Genomic DNA, 26,951 nt, shown 5'->3' with positions numbered 1-26,951 from the left:
ACAACTTAATATGCTGATTATGTTATATATTGTTACCTGCTCCTCATGTCTAGAAGAAGTGAGACGTTCCAGAGGCCTAACTGTTTCCTGTGGATGAGAACACATGAGGGACTTGAAATGCTGGCTTTAGGCATAAACGGTGCTTTTCTGGGGGGATGCAGAGGTATGCATACCCCTAAACATTTTGTGAATCTTTCAATGTGGGTAGGAAAATGAGAGTACCCCTAAACATTTTTTAAGGAAAAAAGCACTGTGTATAAATATATGAACAAAACTGACTCCTGCAAGGTAATAGGTAACAACCTGAGCAGCCCCCAAGGCTGCATCTCTCAGTTCTAGTCAATTTTTGTGTAAAATATATCAGCTGTATCTGTAACACCTCCTTACAGGTGCAGCATTCTACTGTGGTAAGTATATACAGTGGTACCTTGGGTTAAGAACTTAATTCGTTCTGGAGGTCTGTTCTTAACCTGAAACTGTTCTTAACCTGAAGCACCACTTTAGCTAATGGGGCCTCCAGCTGCCGCTGCGCCGCCGGAGCACAATTTCTGTTCTTATTCTGAAGCAAAGTTCTTAACCCGAGGTACTATTTCTGGGTTAGCGAAGTCTGTAACCTGAAGCGTATGTAACCTGGAGCGTATGTAACCCGAGGTACCACTGAACAGTCTTTCAATTCAAACTGGGTACATTACACCAGTACATCAAGTAATATGGTTTTACCCTGAGGTAGTTTAATTTCATAGCATATGCCAGTATTGCAGAAATTGGAACAACCCCTCCCACAGCATTTGGCTCAATGTGGTTAATCTACATTTAAATTTAAACATAAAATTATTATCTTCATTTTGAAACCACACACCCCACGTTCATCAATATACAAACAATATATTGTTTTATTGGTAACATTAGAGGTAAAATGACTTATTACTCATACTTAATCTAAGCACAACCCAAGGGCTCCTGATTAGGCATCTAGCTATGCAATGTTATCTGTTAATTCCGCTCTATCCTGTTTTTCGCTTTATTTTTATTTACACCAACTCACGAACCATTGACCACTAATAATGAACCACAGGTCGCAGATATTACTGCAAATTTATTGTGCTTTCTGTGATATACAGATGACATGAGGAGACCTGGTCTATTTATTTGTAGCATTTACTATTCCTTATTATTAAGGAAAAATAAATATATATACCGTAGTTCACCTGGAAGTGCCCACACGCTCTCAACAGACTTCTTACTTCAGGAGTAGTTGTTCTCCCTCTCCTGCTGGGGTGTGGTAGCTGCCACCCTAACTAGTAGAGCAACTAGGAGCATCTCCCTTACCTGTTTTCTAAATTTTCTAACATCATCATCATCATTTTTTATTTATACCACGCCCTCCCCAGCCAAGACCAGGCTCAGGGCGGCTAACACCGAATATAAATACAGTAAAAACATTAACAACAACAAACCAAACAAACAGTTGATTAAAATATAAGTTAGAATGCAGCTTAAAATGCAGCCTTGTTTTAGTGGTAGCCTTGAAATCACCTGCCAGACCAGTTTAAATGACCTTTATTAGTAGTTTTCACTTACCTTATTCCAATCTTGTGGACTTTAAAAAAAACACCAAACCCTTATTAACACTATGAACAACCCATAAGTGCAGTAACAGGTTGTTGCATCATACCATATATAAAGCAAACGAACAATAAATAGTAAGAGAAAGAAGTGATGACACATCAATATAAATCAAGACCTCCATATTTCATGAGCTAGTGTGGATGGTGAATGTTGAGCATCTAAATCCAAAGCATAGGAAATAAAATCCCACCGGATCCCATAAAATCCTCCTGGATCCTCCAACCCACTGGAAACACTGAATTTATGTGCCATTTCCCCCCACAATGACTTCCGCAAGTTCTTACGCCACACAGCCAAATGCAGATCTTTCAAGGTTTTCCTTTGCTAGGCTATTGAAACCCTAGCTGCAGCTAACATGCATGTCAAAAGCTCTTTACAGTGAAAAGCTTTCATCTTCTAAGTGTTTGAAAATAGTGTTTTCATTTTACAGATGTAAAGGAAGCTAAGGAGTAGGTACAAAAGCATATCAGGGGATGTGGCCTGAACATAACTTTCCCCCTCATCTTCCTCTGAGCTTTGACCACCCTCAAACTCATTGTAAATCTGAATTGTCTTCTTCTCTGGAAGTGTCAGGCTGGGGAGGCGATCTCCACCATTTCTCCTTTGCCCAGTCCCTGACATTGGGTTAGTTTTTATATACTGGTTAATATATTCCCTAGTGACACGGTATGCTTTTTTATCATTTTTTCACATTCTTTCACTAATGAACTTGGAGTACATAGTTATTTGCTTCACCCTGTTTTTTAAATCTTCATACCAATCTTTCATAGCAATTTTTCCATTGCTAATGATGTTATTAAAACGCAGAAGTGGCCAATGAGCTAGTCAGCAAATGAGGTGTTGCGTCCAACATAAGCTTATCTGAAGATCAAAGGAAGTGCCTAGTTCCCATAAAAGCATCTCATGTGACGAACCGATGCTCTTTGAGGCAAGTGTTACAAGCATGGAAGCCAAAGGCTGCAGCTCCAAGGGGATGGCGATAGAGTTCCCTGTTCAGAGTGTTCTGGTGACAGGATCCAATTCGGGAATTGGCCTGGGTCTGGTGAAGCAGTTTCTGAAGCTGCCAACTCCACCTCAGTGGGTCTTTGCTACTACCCTAGACATGGATGGACCAAAAAGCAAGGTGAGGACCAGGAATGTAGCATAAGAGAGTAGTGATGTTACTATGATGTAAGAATGTAATGTCAGCTTTCTGTGCTGGATGAGGTTGATGGGAGTTGTAGTCCGAAACATCTGGAGGGCGCCCGGTTGGAGAGAATGCTATTGCACTCATGACCTGCTTGAAGGCTTCCCATAGCCATCTGGTTGTGAGATCAAGAGGCAGGACTGAGTGGGCCTTTGGTCTGAAAGTCCTTATCTTTGGTTTTTTTCTTTAAAAAGCAAGGTTTTGATTTAAGCTTAACTATAGATGCTAAACTAATTGTTTTCAGGTTTTTGTAATTGCCAGTGCTCCCCAACTGCAACACGAGCCCTGTGGGGAAGAGAGATAAGGCCAACCCAAATGTGCCCCTTTGTTTGCCCTCCCTTCCAGTTACCCTTTCTCTGCCAGAAATAGATCAGTGTCTATTTCTACCAGGCTGCCTAACACTCCCTTGTGCCTCCTCAATAACATTTCTTAGTAGTGTAGGCTGGATGTAATCATATAGACCTTAAGGTATGGTTACCAGACGTCCCAGTTTCCTGGGGACAGTCCCCAGATTTACAAATCTGTCCCTGGACAAAATGTATCCCCAGAATGTCCCTGGATTTCATTTAATGTCCCCGGATTTATATTTTAAATGTTGTAGATTTATTAGTAGGGAATGAATGTTGCGTGAATGGTTCAACGGCACAAGACACATCATATGGGACTTCCAGCGAGGCAAAATGGCGGGCGCCACAGCAGCGAGCAGCTCCTGAAGCCAGCCAGAGCCTCCTGCGCTACCAGGCTGGTTCTGGGCTGCTGAGACTGCCACTGCCGCTGCCAAGAGGAAACCAGGGATACCTGGCGCGTCAACTGGGGAAACCAATGACACCCCCCCCCGGTGACCCAAATCAAGCCGGGAGCGAGAGCACCTGGCCGACTGCCCATCGGTGCTCCGGGGCCAAGAAAACCCCGGAGACAATGCAGGGAGAAGGTGGAGAGGAGAAGGAGAAGAAAGAAAAAGTGGAAGGAGAAAAAAGAGGGAAGCCCTGACCTTGCTGCGTTGCTGCCGCTGCTGAGGTAAACAGGTAGGAGAGCACCGGGAGGGCAAGGACACGTGGCCAAGCCCAGGCTCGACCCGATCATACTCCACAGTGGCTAGCGCTCCAAGAGAGTAGGCCAGGGCGCAAAGGAAGGCCGTGCGACAGAGACCACAGAAGATAATATTTTTTAATACCTTTTTTTAAAAAAACAAACTAACTTTCACCCCCTCTTTTTTAAAAAAAAGTTTCCCCAGATTATTTGAAAAAAATCTGGTAACCTTACCTTAAGGACTTGTGAGCCAGGATTAAAGTTTTAATAAAATGATTAAAAAGTCATTCTTAGGAAAAAAGTTCTATCTTATGAATGGTTACATTCAAACAAAGCCATCCCCAAAGGAGCTAAGAGAGAAATTAAAATAAGACCAAAGCATCCTAATATCCTTTAAATAAAGCAGTGTCCTAACAACTGAAGTCTTACACTGGAATTTATGTTGATCCTCCAGTTTCCCTTCAGTACATTCCCCTGTGGGCAACTTTCTGGGGGCCGTGGGGGGGGTCAGAAGCAAAAGTGGGCCAGGCAACAGATATGGCTGCTGCCCTTGTATAATAGGCTACATTCCACAGATGCAAAAGTCTACATGCACCTCTCTCCATCCTCCATCAGAACAAGTAAAAGGCACTGTGACAGTACAAGGGCATATTTCAGCCAGGCAAAAACATTGAGGAGGGAGGAGGAGAATGAGGACTTTCAGACTCCTTACCACTTTTCCTTGCACCAGGTTTTCTGTCCATCTCTGATAGTGTGCTCACCCTATTAATATTGGAGACAAGGATGTTATCCTGGCAGGGGTTTGCTCTGAGTGAGATTCCTAAGTGTCTGTTACTCTGCTAAGCATTTTTAGGAACCAGCTCTAAGGCTCTGGGTCTCTCTTGCTGCCTAGTTCCAGTTTAATCAATGCAAGAAAACGTTTCTTTTTGACAGGAAATAAAGGAGTTGGCATGCCAGCATCAGAATCTGGTGGTGCTGCAGCTGGGTAAGTCTCACGTTCCAAGTGTGGGATGAATAGACATTCCCAGCACCAGTGGAAACCAGTACAGTCCACAAAGCAGTAACTGGAAAAAAAGATGATTTGCTCCCCTGTTACAGAATATCAGTGATATTGTCCCCACAACTTCAATGAAGCTTTGAAATGAGATGCACCTATATGTAGTCTCTGTCCATATCGTCACATAACAGATCCGTGGGGAAAGTTTGGCCCACCATATGTTGCAGAACTACAACTCTCATCATCCTTGGCCATTGACCATGTTTTCTGGGACTGATGAGAGTTGTAGTTCAGCAACAATTGGAGAGCCATAAAGGAACTTTCCAAAATGGCTTACAAAGACATGGGCTAACGCTGTCTCTTATGGGTACTCTACCTTTATGTATAGAAGCAATATGACACAGAAAGACAAGGCTTCCAGAACAGGTACCACAACCCCTTGTATGTTACCATAGTCCACAGAATAAAGTTCAGGCACCTCCCCACTGACGCACAACCACTGATGTACGCATCATTTTTGGCACCTCAAGGGGCAGAAGGGGGGCAGAATGATTCAGAGGCAGAACAGGGTGGACTTGCACAAGTGCTGCTGCAAAACCCATACATACATGGGGATTCCCCTGTACAGTGGTACCTCGGGTTACATACGCTTCAGGTTACATATGCTTCAGGTTACAGACTCCGCTAACCCAGAAATATTACCTCAGGTTAAGAACTTCGCTTCAGGATGAGCACAGAAATCACACGCCTGTGGCGCAGCAGCAGTGGGAGGCCCTGTTAGCTAAAGTGGTACCTCAGGTTAAGAACAGTTTCAGTTTAAGAATGGGCCTCTGGAACGAATTAAGTACTTAACCTGAGGTTCTACTGTACTTGGGACTCACAGTGGCCTTGTTTAGGGCTCAGCTTTATCTTCAATGTGTCTAATTGTCCCAAATATTTCATAAAAAGTAAAGAATAAAACGTTGGAAGTGAAACTGCACGGATCATTCAGTGTAATTATGTTAGTGTAAGGTTACCAGATTTTTTTCAATGATTCCGGGGACACTTTTCAACTTCAATAGGAATGATAGGATTTTGTCAGGGGACTGATTGTAAATCTGGGGACTGCCCCCGGAAACAGGGACGTCTGGTAACCTTATGTTAGTGTTGAAGTCAATTAGTTATGAACCGGCTGGGTGGAGGTGTTGATTAGCAAGCATGCAAAGCAGCCTAAGCAGGTTTCTTCTATACGTACCTTTGGCTGAATGTCTGCTTGCTACTGTATATGAAAGGCCTGAACTGAGAGAGACAAACTATCCCTACAGCTTTCTCCCTAAATTACACACAGTAAAGTGTTGCCAAACCTTTCTCTCTGAATTCCACCTACATTAGTTAAGTACTTTGACCTTACAATTGCCTTGCCTTGAGCTCATTTTCTGACGGAGTGATATGAATGTGGTGCAAACATTTTTAAAAGCCGGGCCCTCACTATGCTCCCTCTAAAAACACACATACCTCCATGATTCAGAGAAGAACTTGTTCTTCCTCCTCAAGTGGACTGTGGTAGCTGCTACGCTAACAAAAAGAGCTGACAGGCCAAGGTGACAAATAAGTGGACCGAAAAGCACCTCTCATCCTTGAATGGACTTAATATGTAAGATCCCGCAAAGCCACCTGCCTTGGTAGTTTTAAAAGGGCCTTTTATTAGTCCCTTGGGCATCCCCATACCACCCAGTTCTTAAGGGCCTAGAAATGTCATTCTGCAGATGTCACTGACCTCCAGAGCATCAAGGCAGCTGTGGAGCAAGTGCAAAGGTGTGTTGGAGAATCTGGATTGAACCTCCTGATGAACAATGCTGGTGTTATTTCTGGAAACGACCTGGAGAAAGAAAATGCAAAGGACATGGCAGATGTATATGCCGTCAATACTATTGGGCCACTTCAGGTGAGCCAGGTAAGTTTTTGCTTTTCATGGTGCCGCAAATCCTTTTACTCACTACCTATTGCCCTGGTAATAACTGTAATGTTCTGGCCCTTTGGGAGAATTAAACAAAAGCAACAAACTGGGTAGGAGAAAAGCAGTATTTGTTTGAGCAATTAATTTTCATGAGGATTTTAAGAAAATAATTGCAAACTGATATGGAATTTCAGAGAATTGAACTTAAGGTAGGAAAAATGATAAACCAACCTTGATAGATCCACCAGTTGCTGAACATCAGTCTGGCATAAAAATAGTAATGCTTTCTACCGTTCCTTCCCTAGAAGTTTAATGGGGCTGCTCTCATGAACATGCAGACAATTTTTTTTAATAGAATGGATCAATATGGCTACTTTCTGGAAAACAGATGACATTAATGCCTTTCCTTTCTTAGTGTGCTATGCACACACATAGGAAAAGAGAGAGTATGGAAAAGCCTAGAATACATTGTCAAACAGTTGTTGGAGAAGGAAAACTTTAAAATGCCAAAAAGCGAACCAGAAGGAAGAAACATGGGTGAGACCTTAGAATAGAGCAGCTTCAGGTCCTGTTGTGGGCTGCATAAAATGAGGTCAGGGAACAGGTTGCCCAGCTGTGCATTCAAACAATTCTAAATGTATACTAAGTCCTACGAGACTTCTTGTGCAAAAGCTTATAGAAAGTACTGTTATTTTTGGATCAGAAATCCTAATTCTGCTGCAAGCATTGTTTATATATACCTTCAACTTTATACAGTGCATCCAGTGCTTTCCTCTGGTATCACTGCCCTAGGATAACTGCATTCATTGACCTAACAACAGCCATGACCTCTATTCTCTTTTAGGCATTTCTGCCCCTGCTGAAGATGGCAGCTCAGAGATATCCCCAGGAAGGGCTGAGCTGCTGCAAGGCAGCCATTATCAATACATCCAGTGCTGCAGGCTCCATGGAAGTTATGCTGCTATGGGAAATAAAGATGAATATTGCCTATCGCTGCAGTAAGGTACCTTATGTCAAATCCATGTGAAACTGTCTGCAGCCTCCCCTGCCCTGCTGCAACTATCTTTCCAAATGATAGCTGTATGTGTGATTCTGGGCAATAATCATGCATTGCCCACGGATCAATGTTGAGAGACAAACTTCTGTTGTGAGGATGTTGCATTTTCTAAAAGAGTGGATGGCATTAAGGGAAGATACCAGGATGTTTTCTACAAATAAATAGCATGTGTACAGTCCTTTTCTTCTTGCAGAACCTAGAACAAACATCTAAAGCTAGATATCAGTTAGCAAAATGATGCAGCCAACAAGCATGGGGAACACTCACAAATGCCTGTCAGAAATCTTGTTCAAGAGTGGTGTCCATGATAGATAACTTCCAAGTTGCTAATTTTTGTGTCAGGAATGCTCAGTGATGTCCAGTTTCTCTTACAAACCTCTCTGCCTCCAAATCCTTTCTAGCCACCTTGCTATCCATATTAAGCAGCTCCCCACAGTTCAATACACCCTCTGCTCATGGTTTGTTTTTTCTGCCTTGTAGGCTGCTTTAAACATGCTCACCAAATGCCAGTCACTCACGTATCCAGCTGATGGGATTCTGTGTGTTTGCATCCATCCTGGCTGGGTGAAAACTCAAGGCATGCAAGTAAGTGCTCAAGGCTTTTGGTAATCATGGAAAAGGTGGGTAGCCCTATAGGATGATATTTCTTTAAACAAATTGCTTGACATTTTTAGCTGGATGGTGGTGCCTGAGTAGCTCCAGTGCCCCATCCTTCACTGCTTGGAGGTATTAAAAGCACAAGAGCAAGGCAATGAAGGCAGCATCTATGAGTTGGTGCTTCTAATAATATCCAAAATTGCTCCTGGAAAAGCAAGCATAGTCCTCTGAGGCCTTGGCAGTGAACTGCTATCCTTTGGCATATTATGACCACTTAGTTGTCTTTCATAAAGCAATGTTTAATGTGCAGGCTGAAATCTTATAACCAAGACATCCAACAGCCTTCTGCTGTTTGATGCTCAAGAATGACTTAAGAAATCCTTCACTTACAATATTTTTCTTCACAGGAGGCGGACCTGACTGTAGAAGAGAGTACACGAGGAATAATTCATGTTCTCTCCACACTTTCTGAGGTGGATAATGGTACCTTTGTGGACTGGGAAGGACGCAGAGTGCCCTGGTGAGGGATTTGTTTCACGATGCCAGGGGGTTTACCACTCTAGGATTGTGCCTAGAGAGCATCCAATAAACCACCTGGGATTCAAGGGAAAATGTTTTTGACTCTTTTCTTCCTTCAGAAGGTTCCATTGTAGACCAGTTTTCATGCAGAATTGTTTTTAAGGACTAGCCATGGATTGAAAGATCTTTCAGCCTGAAGGACACACTCCCTCATGAGCCCCCTTATGGGGGCTGGATGCCAATGCCAGGTGGGGTGGGTGGCATCCAGGTGGGGGTAGGTGGCAAAGCCAAAAGTGGGCAGGGCAAGATTGTGAATATTACCTTTCCATGGAACAGGATGGGGAAGTTGGGTCCTCCGGGTGTTGTTGGACTGCATCTCCCATCAGCCCAAGCCAGCATGGCCAATGGTCAGAATGATGGAAACTGTGGTTCAACAACATCTGGAGGGCCACAGATTCCCCATCTCTGGTACAGAAGGCTACATACAAAAGCCAGAGGTATTTAGTGTGTGCACCTCGCTGTTGTAGGAGCAGGGGGTTGATTTGGATTATGTGTTTAGGTCCCCTCCAAAGTCCGTGGTTCTTTATCTGGAGGATGGGAGTCTGTAGTAGGAGCTGAAGTGCCTGAACCAGTTTCTTTGTAAAAGATCAAGCTGACCCCGCTCAGCATCCTTTTATATGTCTAAAGACTTGAGCAAGTATGGGCGTGTTGTCATAGAAAAAGGAGCTAGTACTGTCTCTACAAGGAAGGGTAGCCAGATCTCACACACGTGGCTGGACTCAGCATCCTGGAGACAAGAGAACAGTAGGTCAGAGGCTGGCCTTTGTCTTGTCTGCAGCTGGGAAGACACAGAGGCTTGACTTCCTCTCAGAGCTGAAACCAAACCTTTGGGGGATCTCCCTAGGGACCTGATGGAGGAGCAAGATCTGATGTAGCAGTGATGCTGTGAGCCCTTCATCTTGTGCTCTGGTTGTGTATATGTGCATACCCTCCAAAATTTATCTGATGAAAATAGAGACATCCTATTCCATACTACTACTACTACTACTTAGTTATACCCTGCCCATCTGACCTGGTTGCTCCAGCCACTCTGGGCGGCTTCCAACATATATAAAAACATAATAAAACATTAAACATTAAAAAAATACTTCCCTACACAGGGCTGTCTTCTAGTTGTCTTCTAAAGGCTGTACAATGTTACCTCGGGTTACATACGCTTCAGGTTACAGACTCCGCTAACCCAGAAATAGTACCTCAGGTTAAGAACTTTGCTTCAGGATGAGAACAGAAAACATGCTCCAGCGGCACAGCAACAGCGGGAGGCCCCATTAGCTAAAGTGGTGCTTTAGGTTAAGAACAGTTTCAGGTTAAGAACGGACCTCCAGAACGAATTAAGTTCTTAACCCAAGGTACCACTGTACTGTATAGTTACTTATCTCCTTGGCTCGGGGGTCACATAGCTCCATACCCTCCCAGCATTTCTCTGCTGTTTCTAGAAGAAAGTGTAGTCAGATCTCACACACGTGGCTAGACACCACATCATCCTAGAGGCAAGAGAACAGTAGGTCAGAGGCTAGCCTTTGTCAAGTATGCAGCTGAGAAGACACAGAGGTTTGACCTGATCACGGTGGAATGAAACCAAACCTTTTGGGGATCTCCCTGGAAGTCTAATGGAGGAGCAAGTTCCGATGTAGTAGTGATGCTATGAGCTTTTCATCTTGTGCTCTGGTTGTGTGTGTAGGTAAATAAAACCATATATCAAAAAGACAACAGTCTTCAAAAATACTCATTCCAAGGAAACCAGACCAGAGGGAAGCACTGGCTGCCTTAAGTCTCTCACTAGCCTTAGATTGGGGTGAATGTCCAGGCAGGGGAGAGCTATCACCACTCTTCAAGAACACACTGCAGCCAGGAGGCTGTGCAGCAGAGTCAGAGAAGGATGTGGAGGGCCACATTTGGTACTCAGAACTCAGGTTGCTCACCTCTGCCATAGGTGATAAGGAATTGCATACATGTGAAGGAAGCCCCCCTCTTTCACATACAGCATAAAAACACAACAGACTTTCCGCCCCTCTTTAGCCAGTCCCCTCAGGTTAGTATAAAAAAGAAAAAATGCATTCTGGTAACTTTTGTAAGCTTGTTGACAAGGTTGAAATAATACATTCCCTAGCAGCATGACATGCTTATTTTATTGCATTTCTATTACACCCTTTCATTAATGAACTTAGGATATGTCACCATTTACTCCGGCACCCCTGTTATTGTTGTTGTTGTTGTTTTAAAAAAAATCTTCACAACAGCCCTGCAAAGTAGAATAGCCTGGAACAACTCCAGCACATAGCTTCCTCGGGCAGTTGCCAGAAGTCCAGCACTCCAGCAAGGCTCACTATAGACACCTGTCATAGGTCCCTCCACCCCACACTGTGCAAGCCACCATTTACATTTTCTAATCTGTTTCTGACATAGCATCACTATGCAGTAATGCAGGCAATTGCGGAGGCAGCTACACCCAGGCACTGCTTTCCCTGCCCGCTTCCACCAACCACTTTATTTGTTGCATTTATTTATTTGTTGAATTTATAGCCCACCTTTTCCCCACCCTCGTTGAATCCCTACCACGACCTTGCCGAGGTTGGTTAAGCTGAAAGGCAGCGACTGGCCCAAGGCCACCCGGCGAGCTTCGTGGCCGAACGGGGATTCGAACGCCTGTTCTGCAGGACCGCGTTGAAGCCAAGTGAAAGAATCGGCACTGCGCCTTTAAGAGGGAGCCGGCAACGTCGCCGCCCCCGCCTCCTCCCCGGCCCCTCGCGCTTGCGCAAGAAGGAAAAGCCCGATAGGTGGGAGGGGGAGTGAAATGTGACCTAGGCGGCCGGTACCTCGGGCAGTGCACGAGAAGCCGTGCGCGCGAGCACTTGTAGCACGCAAGAGAGAGAGACCAAGAGGCGCTGCGGCCCTCAGGTGAGGTGAGGTGAAGGGGGGGGGGTGGACGTAGATGTTCCTTACTCCTCCCTCCCTCCCGCCCTCCGTCATCATCATCATCACCACCACCTTCCTCCATGGGAAAGCGGGAGCGTCTGGAATCTGACTCTGAGGCGAAAATGAACGCGGGGGGTGTGTGTGATCGTGAAAGGCGTGTAGAGGAGGGAAGGAAGGGCGGGGCAGAAGCCGCGCTATTCCAGGCGGGGGCCAAGTGGGGTAGGTGAGGTCCCTGCAAGAGGGAGAAGGGCTTCTTGTTGGCGCGCGCGCACACACACACACGCGTGTTCCTTTATGCTAGGTGACAGACGACCTTGCGGACCCGTGTTGGTCTGCAGCCCAAGCAACAGTGAGTCTATTGGCGCCTTAAAAAGTCTTAAGAGGTTTATTGTGGGCTTCGTCCGATGCGTGAAGGATCAGGCGTGTATCGGGGCGGGGAACTCGAGGCCCTCTGAACCAGGCAGACAGTATATACAGTATGTATGAATGTGGGTGAGTGAATGAATCAAGTATCTCTATTTTTTATCATTGAAAGGCGGGTCCTGTGGCACCTTAAAGGACCCCATATTTGTCCGTCAGAATCTACTTTGTAAAAGATGCTTGAAGAATGTGTGGCGAGGAGGGTGTTTTTTTAAAAATATAGGTTCAGAGAAGTAAACATTGGGACCCAAAGGCAAAGAAATGTAAGAGATATAGCCTGTAACATTTCTATACAAAGCTCAAATGTATGCAGCAGCCATTCATGACAGCAGTAAATGGCAATTGTGTGGGAGGATGTGTATTGTGAAAGGAAAGGGCAGATATAAAGTGTGGAGGAAGTGAAGTGGGATATATGTGGAGGAGAGGCAGAGTGGAAAAGTTTTAATCATATTGTTCATGAATTCTCTCTTAAAGCATCACAGGCAATGTACAATAAAGGACTATGTAATTATTGGAGTTCAGTACCTTAATTGGTAGTAGCTGCTTTCCATGCTTGTCACAGGTTTTGAAGAGAAGCACTTTCCATTTTTTTAAAAAGTACAATACGTAAATAGAATGGGTTTGACTAGGCAGAAGCTGAAAGAACTGGCCATAAGAATAGGACTACAAGCCATGAGGGTCAGCCGCAGCGGAGTATGTGTGTAAAATATGTGAGGGTATGGTAGGAATGGGGACAGTGTTAGAAACTGGCATATATAAGCTAGGCACCAAATGGCTCCTTAAACCAAGGTTACAGTCGCCAAAACAGAATGTCTAGTCTTATTTTTCAAACGATGGACTGACTTGTGACTGATTATCAGTTAAATATCTGACTAGTTCAGATGACAACCTTGAGCTAGGTTAAGAACTTTGGGAGCTTAAAGAAGAAAATTAATTTTATCCAGGGACAGTCCACATATATATTGGTCTATTCCTACCTCTTTTTCTTAATGGTGACATGGACCATTCATAATGTATGAATGCTCATCACAACTGTGAGCAGGGCTGTCGGGTGGGGTAAGTGAAGACAGGCTACAACCATTAACTATAACGTTGTTGACTGCTCCTGCTCAGGCTGCACAGAAAAAGCATTTTAGTTCCTGAAATTCATTATGATTGTGCAGATAAAATATAACTCAGAGAATTCTACAAGATGTAGTATTAGTGCATGAAAACAGTCAAAATCCAGTGAACCCCAGGCCTCAACAAGCACTGCTTGCTTGCTGTATGTTCTGGATATGTTTGACTGTCTGCTTGTAGGGCTGTCATATAAATAATGTGCACAATGTTTAACAGCTTTCTTGCCAGGCAGGTTGGTAAGATTTGTGATAGGAATTATGATTGTCCAGTCTTGCTCATAATTGTGGAGCTCTATCTTGCATCTAATATATATGGTTATTACTTTTAATATAGCTCTTATTTATATAACCCCTCAAGCAAAATTCTTACCAATGTCTTATGCCCATAAAGATTTCAAGATGATGTAAGAGCCAAGGGCCACAGCAACATGTATGGAAGGATATACCTCAAAGGCATATGAAGGCCATAAAATATATTATTCAAATGATAAAAATGAAGTGAGAATTTTGCAAAGCATACTCTATTGCTGCTTATATTGTCAATAAATATACCGTATTTTTCGCACCATAGGGCGCACCGGACCATAGGGCGCACCCAGTTTTTTGGGGGGGAAAGAAAGGGGAAAAAATTATTTCCCCCCCAGGTGCGGGGCTGGGGCGGGGGAAGCTAGAGCTTCCCCCGACCCCAGCCCTCAAACAGGCAGCTCTCCGCAAGCAGCGGGAGCGCTCCCGCTGCTTGCGGAGAGGTCCGCGAAGCCTGGACGCGCTGAGCTCAGCGCGCCCAGGCTTCGGCATGCAGGCACCTCTCCGCAAGCAGCGGGAACGCTCCCGCTGCTTGCGGAGAGGTCCGCGAAGCCTGGACGTGCTGAGCTCAGCGCGCCCAGGCTTCGGCATGCAGGCACCTCTCCGCAAGCAGCGGGAACGCTCCCGCTGCTTGCGGAGAGGTCCGCGAAGCCTGGACGCGCTGAGCTCAGCGCGCCCAGGCTTCGGCATGCAGGCACCTCTCCGCAAGCAGCGGGAGCCCAGCGCTGGGCTCCCACTGCTTGCGGAGAGGTGTGCGAAGCCTGGAGAGCATGAGGGGTTGGTGCGCACCGACCCCTCTCTCCAGGCTTCAGCGAAAGCCTGCATTCGCACCATAGGACGCACACACATTTCCCCTTCATTTTTGGAGGGGAAAAAGTGCGTCCTATGGTGCGAAAAATACGGTACTTTCAGTATCCACTTTTTTCCCTTTAAAGATATAATATCAAGTGATATTAGAAAACCTGAAAATGTCCTCTTTCTTAACATTTAATAGCTTGATCCTTTGGTAATTTCCAGTGCTGCTTCAGCTTGTGTGTTATATTTAAGCACCACCATTTCAGTGTTTTTTTGTATTTGAAAGAGTGACTTACTAGGGTAGAGGTAACTTACTAGAAAGTTTCAAACTAGAAAAACACATACTTGGATTTCCTTTGAAGGATACAATAGATATTTTAGTAAGACACAGTATATGTGAAGAATTAAAATATAAAGATGTAGTCTTAAAATGAACAGCTTCAAACAAATTTGATGTTGAATAACCAGCCTTGAACTGCACTTGTATTAGTGTTGACTACAAATAGCCACAGATTTATGCAGAACGTATAAATGGTTCCTTTTGCTTACACTTTATTTTATTCTGTTTTAGGAATTATGTATGAAACAGGATGCCAAGAAGCTTTGTTTTTATGCCTTAGTCTTGCCCTTGGGAACTAAATTGGAAAAATAATACAAAATGAAAATGCTTCCTGGTGTTGGGGTATTTGGGACTGGGAGCTCAGCTCGGGTGCTAGTGCCTCTGCTGAGAGCTGAAGGTTTTTCCATCAAGGCTCTATGGGGGAAGACTGAAGAAGAAGCAAAGCAACTAGCTGAGGAAATGAATATTTCCTTCTACACAAGTCGGACAGATGATGTCTTGCTGCACCAGGATGTGGATCTGGTTTGCATCAACATCCCTCCACCACTCACACGACAAATTGCTGTGAAAGCTTTAGGTACTGTGCTGTTGATTATCTGAAACAAGTTGTGTTTATTTAAAATTCATCTCCCCTTTAAGTTGTGTTCTCAGGCTGTTGCTGATTACTTAATATTATAAAACTGAATGCTTCATTTTGGCACAGTATGTTTGTATCATATCGTTGTCTCATGTTACATAAATTGGAGTGGTACTTGACTCTCTGCCATCTGTGATATTACTACCACTTCTTCTACTTATCCCAAAACATGTTTGTGTTTCATTCTTTTGCATTAGCTGATGGAAGGAGTGAACTCTTTTTGTTACTGTAAGGAAATTTTTAGTATTTGCTAACTTGACTTTGCTATTGCATATTAAACTAGCAGCATTGTAAAGGCAATTACAGCTAGATGCTCATTGAAAGAGCATATAGCATGGTTACTTGACTTTTTCTTTTTATAAGTATCAAGGTCTATATGTTTCAGAAACATAGTAAACAGGAAGTAGAAAGGTAAAAGTATCCCTTGCCTAAGTTTCCCATTCCTCAAGTACAGTTCACACAGGATGGCAGATCTCCAAAACAAAAAATGTTTTTCTGCAGATTAGAGAGGGGATCTTACTGTGGTTAAACTAAATATCCACATTTCCACAGTCCCTCAGGGATTGAGTAAAATGCACCAACATGTTTCTTCAGCTTCACCGGCCACTGGGTGTCTGCAAATACCATATCTTGGTACTTAATCCTTGGTGGTGGGGAGCATCTTTCTAGAGCAGTGATTGCCAACCTGGTACCCACCATTTGTTTTGCACTGCAGCTCCTATCTTCTTCAAACCAGTATGGTTTTACTGGTTGGGACTGATGGGAGCTTTAGTTTAAAACAGCTGGACATGGGCACCAGGTTGAAGAAACCTGATTGAATGCTTACTTTTGTAGAATATCTAGTGCCTCCCCAGCCTGGTCCCCTTCAGCTGTTTTGGACCACAACTGCCTATTCACAACTGCTGAAGAGACTTGTAGTCCCAAAACAGCTAGAGAGATGGGGTTTCTGCATTAGATGGTTGCACAATCGGCTGCTAGTCATCCTTCCTTTTTCTGTACTTTATGAACTGAACAAGGATGACACTGTACAGACAGATAAGAATCCTCTATTTGCTTGAGGCTGCCTAGCAAAATCTGAACTAAAATTTGTCTCCTTTATTCACAGGTATTGGAAAGAATGTCATCTGTGAGAAAGCTGCTACCTCTGTGGATGCTTTCAGAATGGTCACAGCTGCCAGATACTACCCCAAGCTCATGAGCATTGTAGGCAATGTCCTGCGTTTTCTACCAGCATTTATCAAGATGAAGCAGTTAATAGAAGAGCACTATGTGGGCAATGTTCTGGTCTGTGACGTGCGAGTGTACTGGGGAAGCCTTCTCAGCCACAAATACAACTGGATCTGTGATGAACTGATGGGTGGGGGTGGCCTCCACACAATGGGGACTTACATTATAGACCTCCTCACTCACCTGACAAGTCGAAAGGCAGAGAAGGTTCATGGGTTACTGAAAACCTTTGTGAAGCAGAACTCTGCCATCAATGGCATCCGCCATGTCACAAGTGATGATTTTTGCTTTTTCCAAATGCTGATGTCAGGAGGTATCTGTAGCACTGTGACTCTGAACTTCAACATGCCTGGGTCATTTGTTCATGAGGTCATGATTGTAGGGTCAGCAGGGCGCCTTATAGCACGGGGGACAGATTTGTATGGCCAGAAGAACACTGCTCCCCAGGAAGAACTCCTGTTTGCAGACTCTTTGAATGTCCATGCAGGACTTTCAGAAAAAGGATTCAAAGACATACCCCTTCTGTACCTCAAAGGGATGGTGTACCTGGTGCAAGCTCTGCGTCAGTCCTTCCAAGACCAGGAAGACCAGCGAACCTGGGATCCCGAGCCAGTTGCAATGGCGGCTTCTTTTGAAGATGGTCTCTATATGCAAAGTGTAGTAGATGCTATTAAAAAATCCAGCCGGTCTGGGGATTGGGAATCTGTGGAAGTAATGACTGAGGAGCCAGATGCCAATCAAAACCTCTGTGAGGCATTACAGAGAAATAACTTATAATAGAAATATTCCTAATGAGCAGAATATTGAATATGTGCAGAAAACTTTAACATGGATACATTTGTTTCATATTCAAGGGGTGGGAGGAGGTATAATGGGGAATTATAATTGCGGGCAAAACCTCAAAGGAAATCCTTTTGGTTTTTAAACTCATTTAAGAGCATTTTAAATGTTGCAGATTTGTGTCACTGTTTTTTTAAAAGCTAAACCTTTTGAACTTTGTATTGTTAGGAAAACTTGAATTGCCCTTTGCACTTAGAAGTAGTTAAACGAAAAGGTGGGATTTCTACCATTGGGGACATGTCTGTCTCCCTTCTGTGCACAGCTCATGTATTTTTGCAGTTTGAATGTAGCACTAGAGATGGTTGTTTAAGAACAGGAAGACAAGTTACCTTTTAGGATTCTTCTTGATGTGGTAAAACTGAGGCAAATACAGAAGTATGGTCCTTAAAGAGAACAATTTGTAGTCTCTACAACTCAGTATCAAACTAGGTGGTGGACATGTATTTTCCTGTATCCTCCCTGTTCACACAAAACCCCACCCCTGTTTTGTTGTAACAGTAAAAAAAAGTGTTCAGGAAAAGGCCACTGAACTCTCCCATGCCTTCCCTTCCTCCAATCATTTGTTCCAGCCATTTTGGTCTGTCCCTAGCTCTGATTCCAAAAGTGGGCTGGAAATGGAAAAAGTTGTTGGAGTAGTGGACTGAGAGGAAGAAAGTGTGCAAGGGGGAGGATTGAGCATCCTCCTTCCTGCATTCCTTCTGTTATATTTTCATCCTACAGACTTCCTGCTTTACATAAGAGCAGGGTTGACACACGAATGACAACCACATCCATCTAGTCTGTGCCTCTGTACTGAATACTTCCAATTTAGTCTCTGTCTTTAAGACTAGCTGTTCTAGATGTCAGTTGAGTGCTGTGTGGCATTCACCTGCTGTTTGCACGTGCTGGTGCTCCTTTCCCATAGCAGAGACTGAAGGCCTCTTGCACTTCTTTTCCTGCATTCTCTCTTGCCCTACTCAGTGCTGCCAAATGCCGCCAATGATTGCTTGGTAGCACAGAAGCCAAATCTAAGTCAGTGATTGTTGTTTAATGAAGCAGGTATTTCATCTGTCAAGGGATATGAAGTTGATAAGTAAAGGAATATTCAACTGCTGTTTTCAGCTGCATGCTGACAGGGGTAGTTGATTTAATTGAACACCGGACAATGTTCCCTATCCCTTGTCCTGACTTGTATCCTGTGGGAGCTGTGGTGCTTCTTGCGTAGCAGATCATAAGTGCACAACTACCAGATCTCAGAGCTGCTCCTCACTAGGCTGACACTGAGAAGCAGTAGCTAATTTTTGTATAAATAATACTGTTTACTTGAATGTTTTTATTGTTTTCCTACTTCGTTTTCCTACTAGGTTTTAATCCTGTACATTAATATAAAGCATTAATAAGCAGCCTTTCTTGTGTTTTTGTAAATGGTAACATTATGGAAGAAAAACTAAAAATAGATAAAATCAAGAACTAGATCAGCTGTTTTTATCTTCCCTGTGGAAAACACCCTATTTTTCTATTCTGAGCTTTTAAAATTATTTTTAACCCAAACCGCTGTATCCTTAATTCTAGTTGCAGATGTTGGTTTTATACAACTGGACTAACAAAAGACAGTGTGGACAGTGTTTTGTACTGGAAAAGTCCAAATTCTAGAGTAAGGGAACCTCCCAACTTTCTGTTTACAATATGTGGAATTTGAGAATTTAAATGCTTTGTCAAGACCTGTGAAGATAAGGAGGTCCACACTAGATAAGCCATTGGAAATCTTTGATTGGGTTTTTATGCAAACATGAGCAGATAGAAAAATAATTTAATGAAGGCTCTTTCTTTGATTACATATGTGAATTCTCTTTTTCTCTTAGTGGCAAAGAGCAGTATGATACTCGCCGCTTCCCATTTTGTAAGTCTTTCATTTTCTGGTGGTGGTGGTTGTTACTGTTATTGTTATTGGGGGGAGGGGAGGTTATGTGCTCTTCCTTTTCCTTTGATGGAATGCAAATATAGCCAGTTTAAAGAGGGGAAGAGGCACAAATGTCCAATTATTAGTCTCTTTCACCACCTTCCAGCACAGATGGGATATATTGTTGCCAGGCTGAGTATATTTGTAAAGGATAAAATGGAGGTAGGGTATACCACCATTGTTGTTGTTTTAGAGGCAAGTGAGGAGACAATGCAAACACTTGACACCTTAATATAATCAACATTTGGGGAAATACAATTGGTAGCATAAAGGAGCATCTAGCAAAATGGCTGTCTCAGGCCTTGTCTCTTGGAGGAGTAGCTAAGCATTCTGTTAGATGTTGCTACTTGTGCTGTGGCGACAGTGGTGGGACTAGGTGAGCGGCACAGACGCTGAGCATCTTATCAATGTCCACCTGAGTAGACTTGTCTACTTCAGCCTTTGCTGCGGCTCCTGAAGTGGCACTTGTCGGAATTCTCAGCTCTTTTCCTTTGTCTTCTGCAACAAAAAAATAGTCAATATGAGCCATTGTCCTGTCCCATGAGCAAGTATGCAGAAGCAGTGTGATAGCGGACCAGTGGCTTTCTCAGCCCACAATGGAAGCTCTTGGAATTCTTTGACTAAAAATAAACAGGGGCACTACATGAAATAGCAGGTTCATCTGTCTTATTGGTCTCTCACAGCTCAAATTCAGCTGAACCCATTGTTCTACTCCAACCCTTGTTGTGGTTTTGGATTTGTGAGGAAGGAGCATGTGAAGCTCCCTTTTTTATTCCTAACCTGTTACCTTTGAGTGGAGTTATTCTTGGTTCCAATGGGCCTGTCTTATTCTCTAGAGCAGAATGCACTTCCAGCGGAGGCAGGTCACACTGTTTGTCTGAGGGGCTGTTCATCTCTGGGTTATCATAGTTGATATACTGGTATAAGGGACGCAGACGCTGTGACTTTCCTACAAATAATGACAGTGAATGCTGGAAGATAGATGGCTTATAAGGCAAAGGCTGTTGGTGAGATGAGAATGATACACACACACACGTGTACGTTCTACCTAAACCTCAGCCCATTCTTTTCTTGCAGATGATGGTCTGCCCCTCTACACCTTGCTTCTATCTGCAGCTACCCCAGCAAACAGCCAGGCTTCTTGGTTCACATCATTGATGGAGCAGTAAGAACTTGTGAGGGTTCTTTTTCTGCCCCTTGAGAATGAACTGATGTCTTCCTAAATATAGCACAAGGACTTGGGAAGCAGAATTTTTATTCCCCTTATATTGAAATGTAGTTGAAGAAGAAGTTATTACGAGTTCAAGCAGACATACAGCTGCCTGCTTTTGGTGCCTGTTTGTGCATTTTTCTAGAAGTGCTGGGAATTAGGGATGGTTTGGGATCATGGGGCTAAAGTTAGAAGTAATATCCATCCCGCTTGGAGGCCAGCTCAGAAGGATTTTCTGGTGTTTTGAAAAGCTGCAGCTAACTGTCCCCTTTTTCTATGTAAGATACATATATAGCTTTTAAGGGACTGCTACTTCTTCAACTCTAAGCCCACCAGCCTGTGCTGGTGATTGCCAGTATTAGCTGTGGGAAATATGATCATTCTGTACAAGCCAGTCATTCTTACTGTAGATATCACTAAGTTGAAACTAGTATCTCAGTTGCATCCAATCTCTCTCTTCCCCCACCAGGAATCATGCCCTGATACTGAAAAAACCTAGCTTGTAACTTCCCATTTCTTTGCACTCACTCACTCTCTACACCTGTAGGCTCTGGAAGCAATGTGCCTGCTGTGCTAGCAGCTGGGACCACAGTGATATCCAGTGTGCTTTTCCTTTTCTTGGATTTCTTGGACTGTTTGGGCACAAGAGAACCTTCCGTTTTGGGGCCCTCTGTTTCCTCCACCCTTGGAGGGAGCTTCTTGAAATCGGCATGTTGGAAAACAAGCATTTCAGAATCGGTTCTGTGGGGGAGAAACAAGATGCAAGAGGGCTGAGGAGTCAAAGGGAAAGGGCTCTGGTTCCAGTGAATGTCCCACAATCCAGTACAGGCCTTGGGCTCCATTTTCTGGAACAGGAGTGGGAAACTTTGGCTCCACAGACCAACTTTGGCAGGTAGATGGGACAGCCATCATAATGTCAGGGAAAGGCCAAGAAGGATCAGAAGGGCATGGAAGGGATGGTGTGGTGCTGCTGTTGCCACCAGCATCTTCCCCCTGAATTAGCTGCCTCCCTTGCAATGCCAGGCCGCATTATCAGTGCTAGGACTACCAGCAAAAATGTTCACTGGGCAGCATTCGGAACATAGATGGGAGGGAGGTATTTATGAAGCTGCCTTATAGTGGCCATTGCTCCATCTTGCCCAGTGCCAGGTATCCAGCACAATTGCGCAGAGGTTTCTTTCAGTTCTGCTTTCTGACATCCTTAAACATTTAACTTTAGTTCCTTCCCCCCTGTGCTCTGCTTCTTTGCCGTGGGAAATATATGGAAATCCATCGTGACCTACTTCACCATTCTTGCTTTAAAGCCATAGGTTGCTAGCCAGGCCTGGAGCACAGGAACAGATTTCAGATGCCTGAGTTCTGTAAACAGCTCTTGGTGCCTCTGGATCTCTTCCTCAAACAACTTGGCATGGAGAAGAATCCCTTTCCCATCTTCATGCCACTGTGGGAAGATGCACATAGTCAGTAGAGAAGGCCAATGGCAAGAACAAAACCCTGGTTTCATGATCCCTCCAGAGGTTTCTTGGAGACCACAAGAAGGGGAAGCTTCCAGCATTTCATATTAAGCAAGTCATCTGCCACCTTTGGGCACCACATCTCCTAAGTTCTATAAGAGAGGGAAATGCTTTCAAAATAGATCATGGTTGTCATAGGGCAAAAGTGGGGAACTTGTGGCCCTCCAGATCAGGCCCAGGGGCCTCAGCCATGCCACTATTCACTACCCTCTTGCTGGGTCCACCTCGCTAAGCCCCCCTCTGGAAATCTGAACTAGTCCTGTTACAGATTATGTTGGGACTACTGTTCTGACCTCATATCACTGGGCATGCTGGCTGGGGCTGCTGGGAGCCGGAGTCCACTAACATCTGGATGGTCAGGGGTTTTTTTTTTAGCCCAGTGTTATAGTAAACACAAAATAAACCACCCTGCACCCTTGAACAAAATTTGGAGAACTCTAGCAAGGTAGCATCACTGGAGAGAACAATGGGTTTCTGATTCCGAAAGGCACAACTTGCTTCTTGCAGTGGGAGAAAAATTTCAGTGGCACCATATCACAGAGAGAAAGGCTCCAGATCCTGATGAGGCTGTTAAAAAAAACTTTAAAATCCCAAACCCAGGCACATTTAACGTCTGGCATATTCTGATGTTGAAGGGATTGGCTACCTAGAAAAGGCATATAATTTTTTTAAAAGGGCAAACCCAGTGGAGGACGCTCTCAGCTTTATGGGGTGACCTTGGAGTAATTCTTTTGGGGGAACAAAGGTCCACTATTGGGAGGGATCAAGAGCCATTACTGGGAGGGATCAATGATCATTTTTGTGTGTTACCATCCTTGGTCAGGCAGTTATGAGCAGGTAAGTTCTTGTCTCAGCACTGCTAGGTGGAGCACTGGATCCCTCTGAGCTATGGCCCCTTGCCTCAGCAGTGAGGCATCTGCTTTGCATGCAGAATATCCCTAGTTCAATCCCTGCCATCTTCAGCTAGGACTGAGAATGTCCCAATAGAAACTCAGGGAAACTGCTGCCAGTCAGTGTAGGCTCTGTTAAGCTAGATGGACCAATGACCTGACTCTGTAAAAGGCAGCTTCCTTTGTTCCTATGGAATATCTTTGTAGGGCTGCTGCTTGTTAATTCCCTGAAGCTGTTTTTAACAGAGGCAGCATGGTGCTTCATGTGGGTAGCTGACAAACACCCACAGCCCTGAGAGGTAGGTTAAGCTAAGAGACTGTGATTGGCCCAAGGTCAGCCAGGGCGCTTCATGTCTGAGTGGGAGGATGTGAACCCTCGTTTCCCAGGTCCAAGTCCAACACTAACCGCCACACTATACCTAACATGCTTCTCTCCAGACATTTCTGCAACATGATCTTCACTTTCCCCTGCTTTACGAGCCTGTGGTATGTCCTCAGCATCTGTAAACAGGATATCCTGTGCTATCTGCATCGCCTTCTTTTTCTCATAACTACAGCACTCATCCTTTACCTCCAGTGACTTGATGGTTGGGTTGTCCAGGGCTGCAGCCAGCTGGAACAGGAAATGAGGAGGCGCTGCCTTCCCACCTGTTTTCTTGTCATTGGGGATCCGTGCAGAACCAGCCATTGACTGCAATGGAAGAAAGATCAGAAACCACACATCTGACACAGGCCTCTGCTTATGTTCAGTTTAGATTTTGGATTCTACTGCTTTTAATATGTAGGGTTTTGCGTGTGTGTTTTTTTAAAACATACATTTTAATCATTTTCTAAAATCAGACTTTTGATTTTGTATTGTAAGCTGCCCTAGCGATCTGTCTGAAGGTTGCAGTATAAATTTCTATAATGTTATCCTATTCTAACCTTTACAATGGGGTAGCAAACCTATGGCTCCCCAGATGTTGTTTGACTCCAACCTCCATCAGCCCCAGCTAGCATGGCCACTGGTCAGGGATGATGGGAGCTGTAGTTCAACATCTGGAGAACCACAGGTTTACTGCACCTACTTTACACCAACTCTTAAGACTGGATAATAAAATACACCTATCTATTCATACTGAATTTTTTTTATCAGTGTGGACTCTTCTGTAACGAAATGGAGTCAATTATGAAATTCTAAAGCTTGTAGAAATAAACAAACAAATGGGGGGGGGGACTAAAGCGAGGGAGAGAATTGAGTGGTTGTTATAAATACCGCAACTTTAACTGGCACCTGAGCAGGCTTTCCCCTCTCCTCCCTCATCTCTCTTTCTTTGTGTGGCATGTCTTTTAGATTGTACAGGTGAGGGTAGAAACAGCCTTCCTGCTGTTGTTCTTGTAAACTGCTCTGATAGCCTTTATAGTCAAACTGGGGTAAAGGGTGCTGTAAACAAGTAAATGTTGTAAGTTGGAAGAGGGCATGCAGACTGGCTGGAACCTTGCACAGGAGCACTCTTGCAGCCCTGTTATTCCAGCTTTTTGGGGTGGTGAGGCTAACAAATTTCATCTTGCCTTAGGCCATCCAATGAGTAAATGGAAGAGGCAATAATTTAACTGAATTGCAGCTCTGTTTCTTTTCCCTCTGCCTTCCTCAAGTGCTCTCATTATTATTTTGCACTCACATTCTGAGTGCAAGAAAGACAGGTAATGAGGATTTAACACTTGCACCAATTTCTGTAGCACTGACCGAGTCTCAGAGAAGGATTGTTCAATAATTCTGGCATCCTATCATTCTAATAACATTTCCTGTAGCCTTTGATGTCAGCAGCACTCTGCAGTGGATGGCAGACCTCTTGTTTTAGTCCTTGATATGCCACAAGGATAGGCAGTTTCTCCCTCTTGCAGATCTGCCCTTAAAATTAACTAACAGATGCTCCTTCCTTCCTCCCTTAACTGAAGCACTGCCACAGGGAATTTTGTTCCATGCTAAGGATGTCAACAAGGTCACCGCTTTTTTCATCTCTTGGTTGCATCATGAGTCACAGAGGTCTGATGGAATCTTAAAGCCTGAAATCCTAAATCTGATCAAAATCTTAGCTTTAAAAGTGTTTTCCCCTCTTTTCTCGTTTCCTGTTGGCCCATAGCTCTGAGAAAGATATAAGCTAAGGATGGGACGTAGTCAGTGGACAGAAAAATCACTGTCATTTCTGCATATAAAATGCTGATGATTCCTGAGCACTGTTTCTTTTCTCTGTGGTCGATGAGACCATTTTTGTGAATGAAACATGTATACCACATTAGATACCTTTTATAATATCCAAAGACCTTCTGTTCAAATTCCCCTCTTCTAAAAACACCCTGGGGACTATCATTCAAATGGAGGACTTGAACTCGGTGAATCTGGGCAGTTTGCACACAATGGTAAAATAAGTATGTGGCCCCCACCAAGGCTGTGGCACTCTTGTCTAGACAAGAGTGAGCTCTTATAGGGGACAGTCTGCTCTGTCTTGTGGTGACCAGTAGGCCCCTACAAGCATTGCTCTGCTTTCCCTTCATACCAGTTGCTAGGCTACACAAGGACTGTAGCATTCTGTTCATTCCATTGGTGGTTGGTTGGTTGGTTGGTTGGTTGGTAGGCTGGCTGGCTGGCTAGCTGGCAGTGGTCATGTTTTGTGTACCCACTAGTGATGCTTGCTGTGCAAACCATCTTGCTTAATGGATATAAATATCTTCTGTTTTCCAAACAGCTTAACAGTCTCTTAGATATGGCATAGTGGCATAGCACATGAGCTACAAATGTCAGGAGACCAACTGAGAGACCAACTGGCTCCATCCATTGGCCAGTGAAGCTGCCATTGGTTAAGTGTTTGCTTTCCTCTCCCCTCCTCATTCCTTTTGCCTTACCTATCACATCTATAATTAGACTACGAGTCTGCAGGGAGGGACTATATTATTTTTAAAATAATGGTACAGCACCTAGAGGTGTTCATAAATAACAGGAAGAATAACATAAGAATATATTTGTCAGATGAAAGGCCCATCTACTAGTCCACCATACAGTCTTCCACAGTGGCCAACCAGATGTTTTCAGAAGCCAACAAGCAGAAGGTGAGTGCAATGCCACTCTACTGTTTCCCAAGCAACTGGTGGGAAGCAAACTTCTCACTGGCATCTGGTTGGCCACTGTCAGAGGATGCTGGGCCAGAGCTTAAAAAAAATTAACTGAGTTGTTGCCACCATCAAGAAAGCCCTTTCCTCAATACCTACCAACCGTATAACTCTGGAAAAAATATGATGGGATATGTGTGTGTAAAAGCTTAAAAACAAACACTTTTTTAATTTTTTCCAAGCTGCTTAAAGTTGAGCTTTTCATCGTTACTATTATTAACTGCCTTTATAGCAGGAGTTGCCTGGAAGGCTCACAAATCAATAAAATACAACAGCAAGATACTATATAAAACAATGGAAACTGTAGCAAATTAATTAGTTGGTCCCTCTTATCAGTCCCTACATTCTACAAAGTCTGGCTCACAGATCTGGGATAGCTTTCTATCTCGGGTGTTTATCAGAAACCTATATATTATCTGTTGCGGATGAAAGGAGGAGCTTGGCGACATTTGGTAGCATCGAAATTCTCCTGCTGGCGAAGCAAGCATTTGCTCACCCGCGGTCGGTACTCAGAGAAACAATGCGGGCGCCGTTTTGCTCGCCAGAGATACGCAGCGCTCGCTCTCCCCAGCGCTATTTCGTGGAGGCTCGAGAACTACATTTCCCAGGAGCCTCTGCCCTTCGTCCAACCTGCGACAGGAAGCG

General features: G+C 44.1%; 3 protein-coding genes across 11 annotated transcripts; 2 read left to right on the top strand and 1 right to left on the bottom strand.

Annotated features, from left to right (window-relative positions):
- The first annotated feature begins 1,318 nt into the window (after positions 1 to 1,318).
- On the top strand, positions 1,319 to 9,045 carry LOC309375042 (C-signal-like). 2 transcript variants are annotated; one of them, XM_081920428.1, is made up of 6 exons: positions 1,319 to 2,752; positions 4,778 to 4,829; positions 6,587 to 6,765; positions 7,622 to 7,780; positions 8,315 to 8,419; positions 8,839 to 9,045. In XM_081920428.1, the coding sequence occupies exons 1-6, from the start codon at positions 2,546 to 2,548 to the stop codon at positions 8,953 to 8,955; spliced, it is 819 nt and encodes a 272-aa protein (XP_081776554.1). In that variant the 5' UTR covers positions 1,319 to 2,545; the 3' UTR covers positions 8,956 to 9,045. The 2 variants fall into 2 exon arrangements, with proteins under 2 accessions (XP_081776554.1, XP_081776553.1); XM_081920427.1 differs by having other exon boundaries at positions 1,324 to 2,752; positions 6,587 to 6,774.
- Positions 9,046 to 11,548: 2,503 nt separating this feature from the next.
- GFOD2 (Gfo/Idh/MocA-like oxidoreductase domain containing 2) lies at positions 11,549 to 21,275 on the top strand (the record flags this gene model as incomplete). Of its 7 annotated transcripts, XM_081920364.1 has the most annotated exons (5): positions 11,549 to 11,908; positions 15,134 to 15,479; positions 16,645 to 17,514; positions 19,448 to 19,485; positions 20,623 to 21,275. In XM_081920364.1, exons 2-5 carry the CDS (start codon positions 15,221 to 15,223, stop codon positions 20,701 to 20,703), a joined length of 1,248 nt encoding a protein of 415 aa, XP_081776490.1. In that variant the 5' UTR covers positions 11,549 to 11,908; positions 15,134 to 15,220. The 7 variants fall into 7 exon arrangements, with proteins under 7 accessions (XP_081776490.1, XP_081776485.1, XP_081776487.1 ...); XM_081920359.1 differs by lacking the exon at positions 20,623 to 21,275 and having other exon boundaries at positions 19,448 to 19,782; XM_081920361.1 differs by lacking the exon at positions 20,623 to 21,275 and having other exon boundaries at positions 11,549 to 11,913; positions 19,448 to 19,782.
- Positions 19,761 to 26,914, bottom strand: LOC309375045 (uncharacterized protein C16orf86 homolog). Of its 2 annotated transcripts, none has more exons than XM_081920432.1 (6): positions 26,803 to 26,914; positions 23,731 to 23,850; positions 22,039 to 22,196; positions 21,288 to 21,496; positions 20,333 to 20,494; positions 19,761 to 20,043 (listed from the first exon to the last, which is right to left on the bottom strand). In XM_081920432.1, the coding sequence occupies exons 2-6, from the start codon at positions 23,845 to 23,847 to the stop codon at positions 19,889 to 19,891; spliced, it is 801 nt and encodes a 266-aa protein (XP_081776558.1). In that variant the 5' UTR covers positions 23,848 to 23,850; positions 26,803 to 26,914; the 3' UTR covers positions 19,761 to 19,888. The 2 variants fall into 2 exon arrangements, with proteins under 2 accessions (XP_081776558.1, XP_081776557.1); XM_081920431.1 differs by lacking the exon at positions 26,803 to 26,914 and adding an exon at positions 25,444 to 25,685.
- Positions 26,915 to 26,951: the final 37 nt, after the last annotated feature.

Source organism: Podarcis melisellensis (assembly GCF_964234715.1).
Source record: "Podarcis melisellensis genome assembly, chromosome: 8".
Lineage (NCBI taxonomy): Eukaryota > Metazoa > Chordata > Lepidosauria > Squamata > Lacertidae > Podarcis > Podarcis melisellensis.
This window is presented reverse-complemented; position numbering and strand designations above follow the sequence as displayed.

Bases quoted from the DNA above. Each gene is read 5' to 3' on its own strand.
- LOC309375042 (XM_081920427.1), top strand. From the start codon at position 2,546: ATGCTCTTTGAGGCAAGTGTTACAAGCATGGAAGCCAAAGGCTGCAGC. The intron at 4,830-6,586 runs GTAAGTCTCACG...GTCATTCTGCAG, and splicing joins TCTGGTGGTGCTGCAGCTGG to ATGTCACTGACCTCCAGAGC. The intron at 7,781-8,314 runs GTACCTTATGTC...TCTGCCTTGTAG, and splicing joins TTGCCTATCGCTGCAGTAAG to GCTGCTTTAAACATGCTCAC.
- LOC309375045 (XM_081920432.1), bottom strand. From the start codon at position 23,847: ATGGCTGGTTCTGCACGGATCCCCAATGACAAGAAAACAGGTGGGAAG. The intron at 22,197-23,730 runs GTAAAGGATGAG...ATCTTCCCACAG, and splicing joins CAACCATCAAGTCACTGGAG to TGGCATGAAGATGGGAAAGG. The intron at 20,044-20,332 runs GTAACAGGTTAG...TTTTTGTTGCAG, and splicing joins AAGAATAACTCCACTCAAAG to AAGACAAAGGAAAAGAGCTG.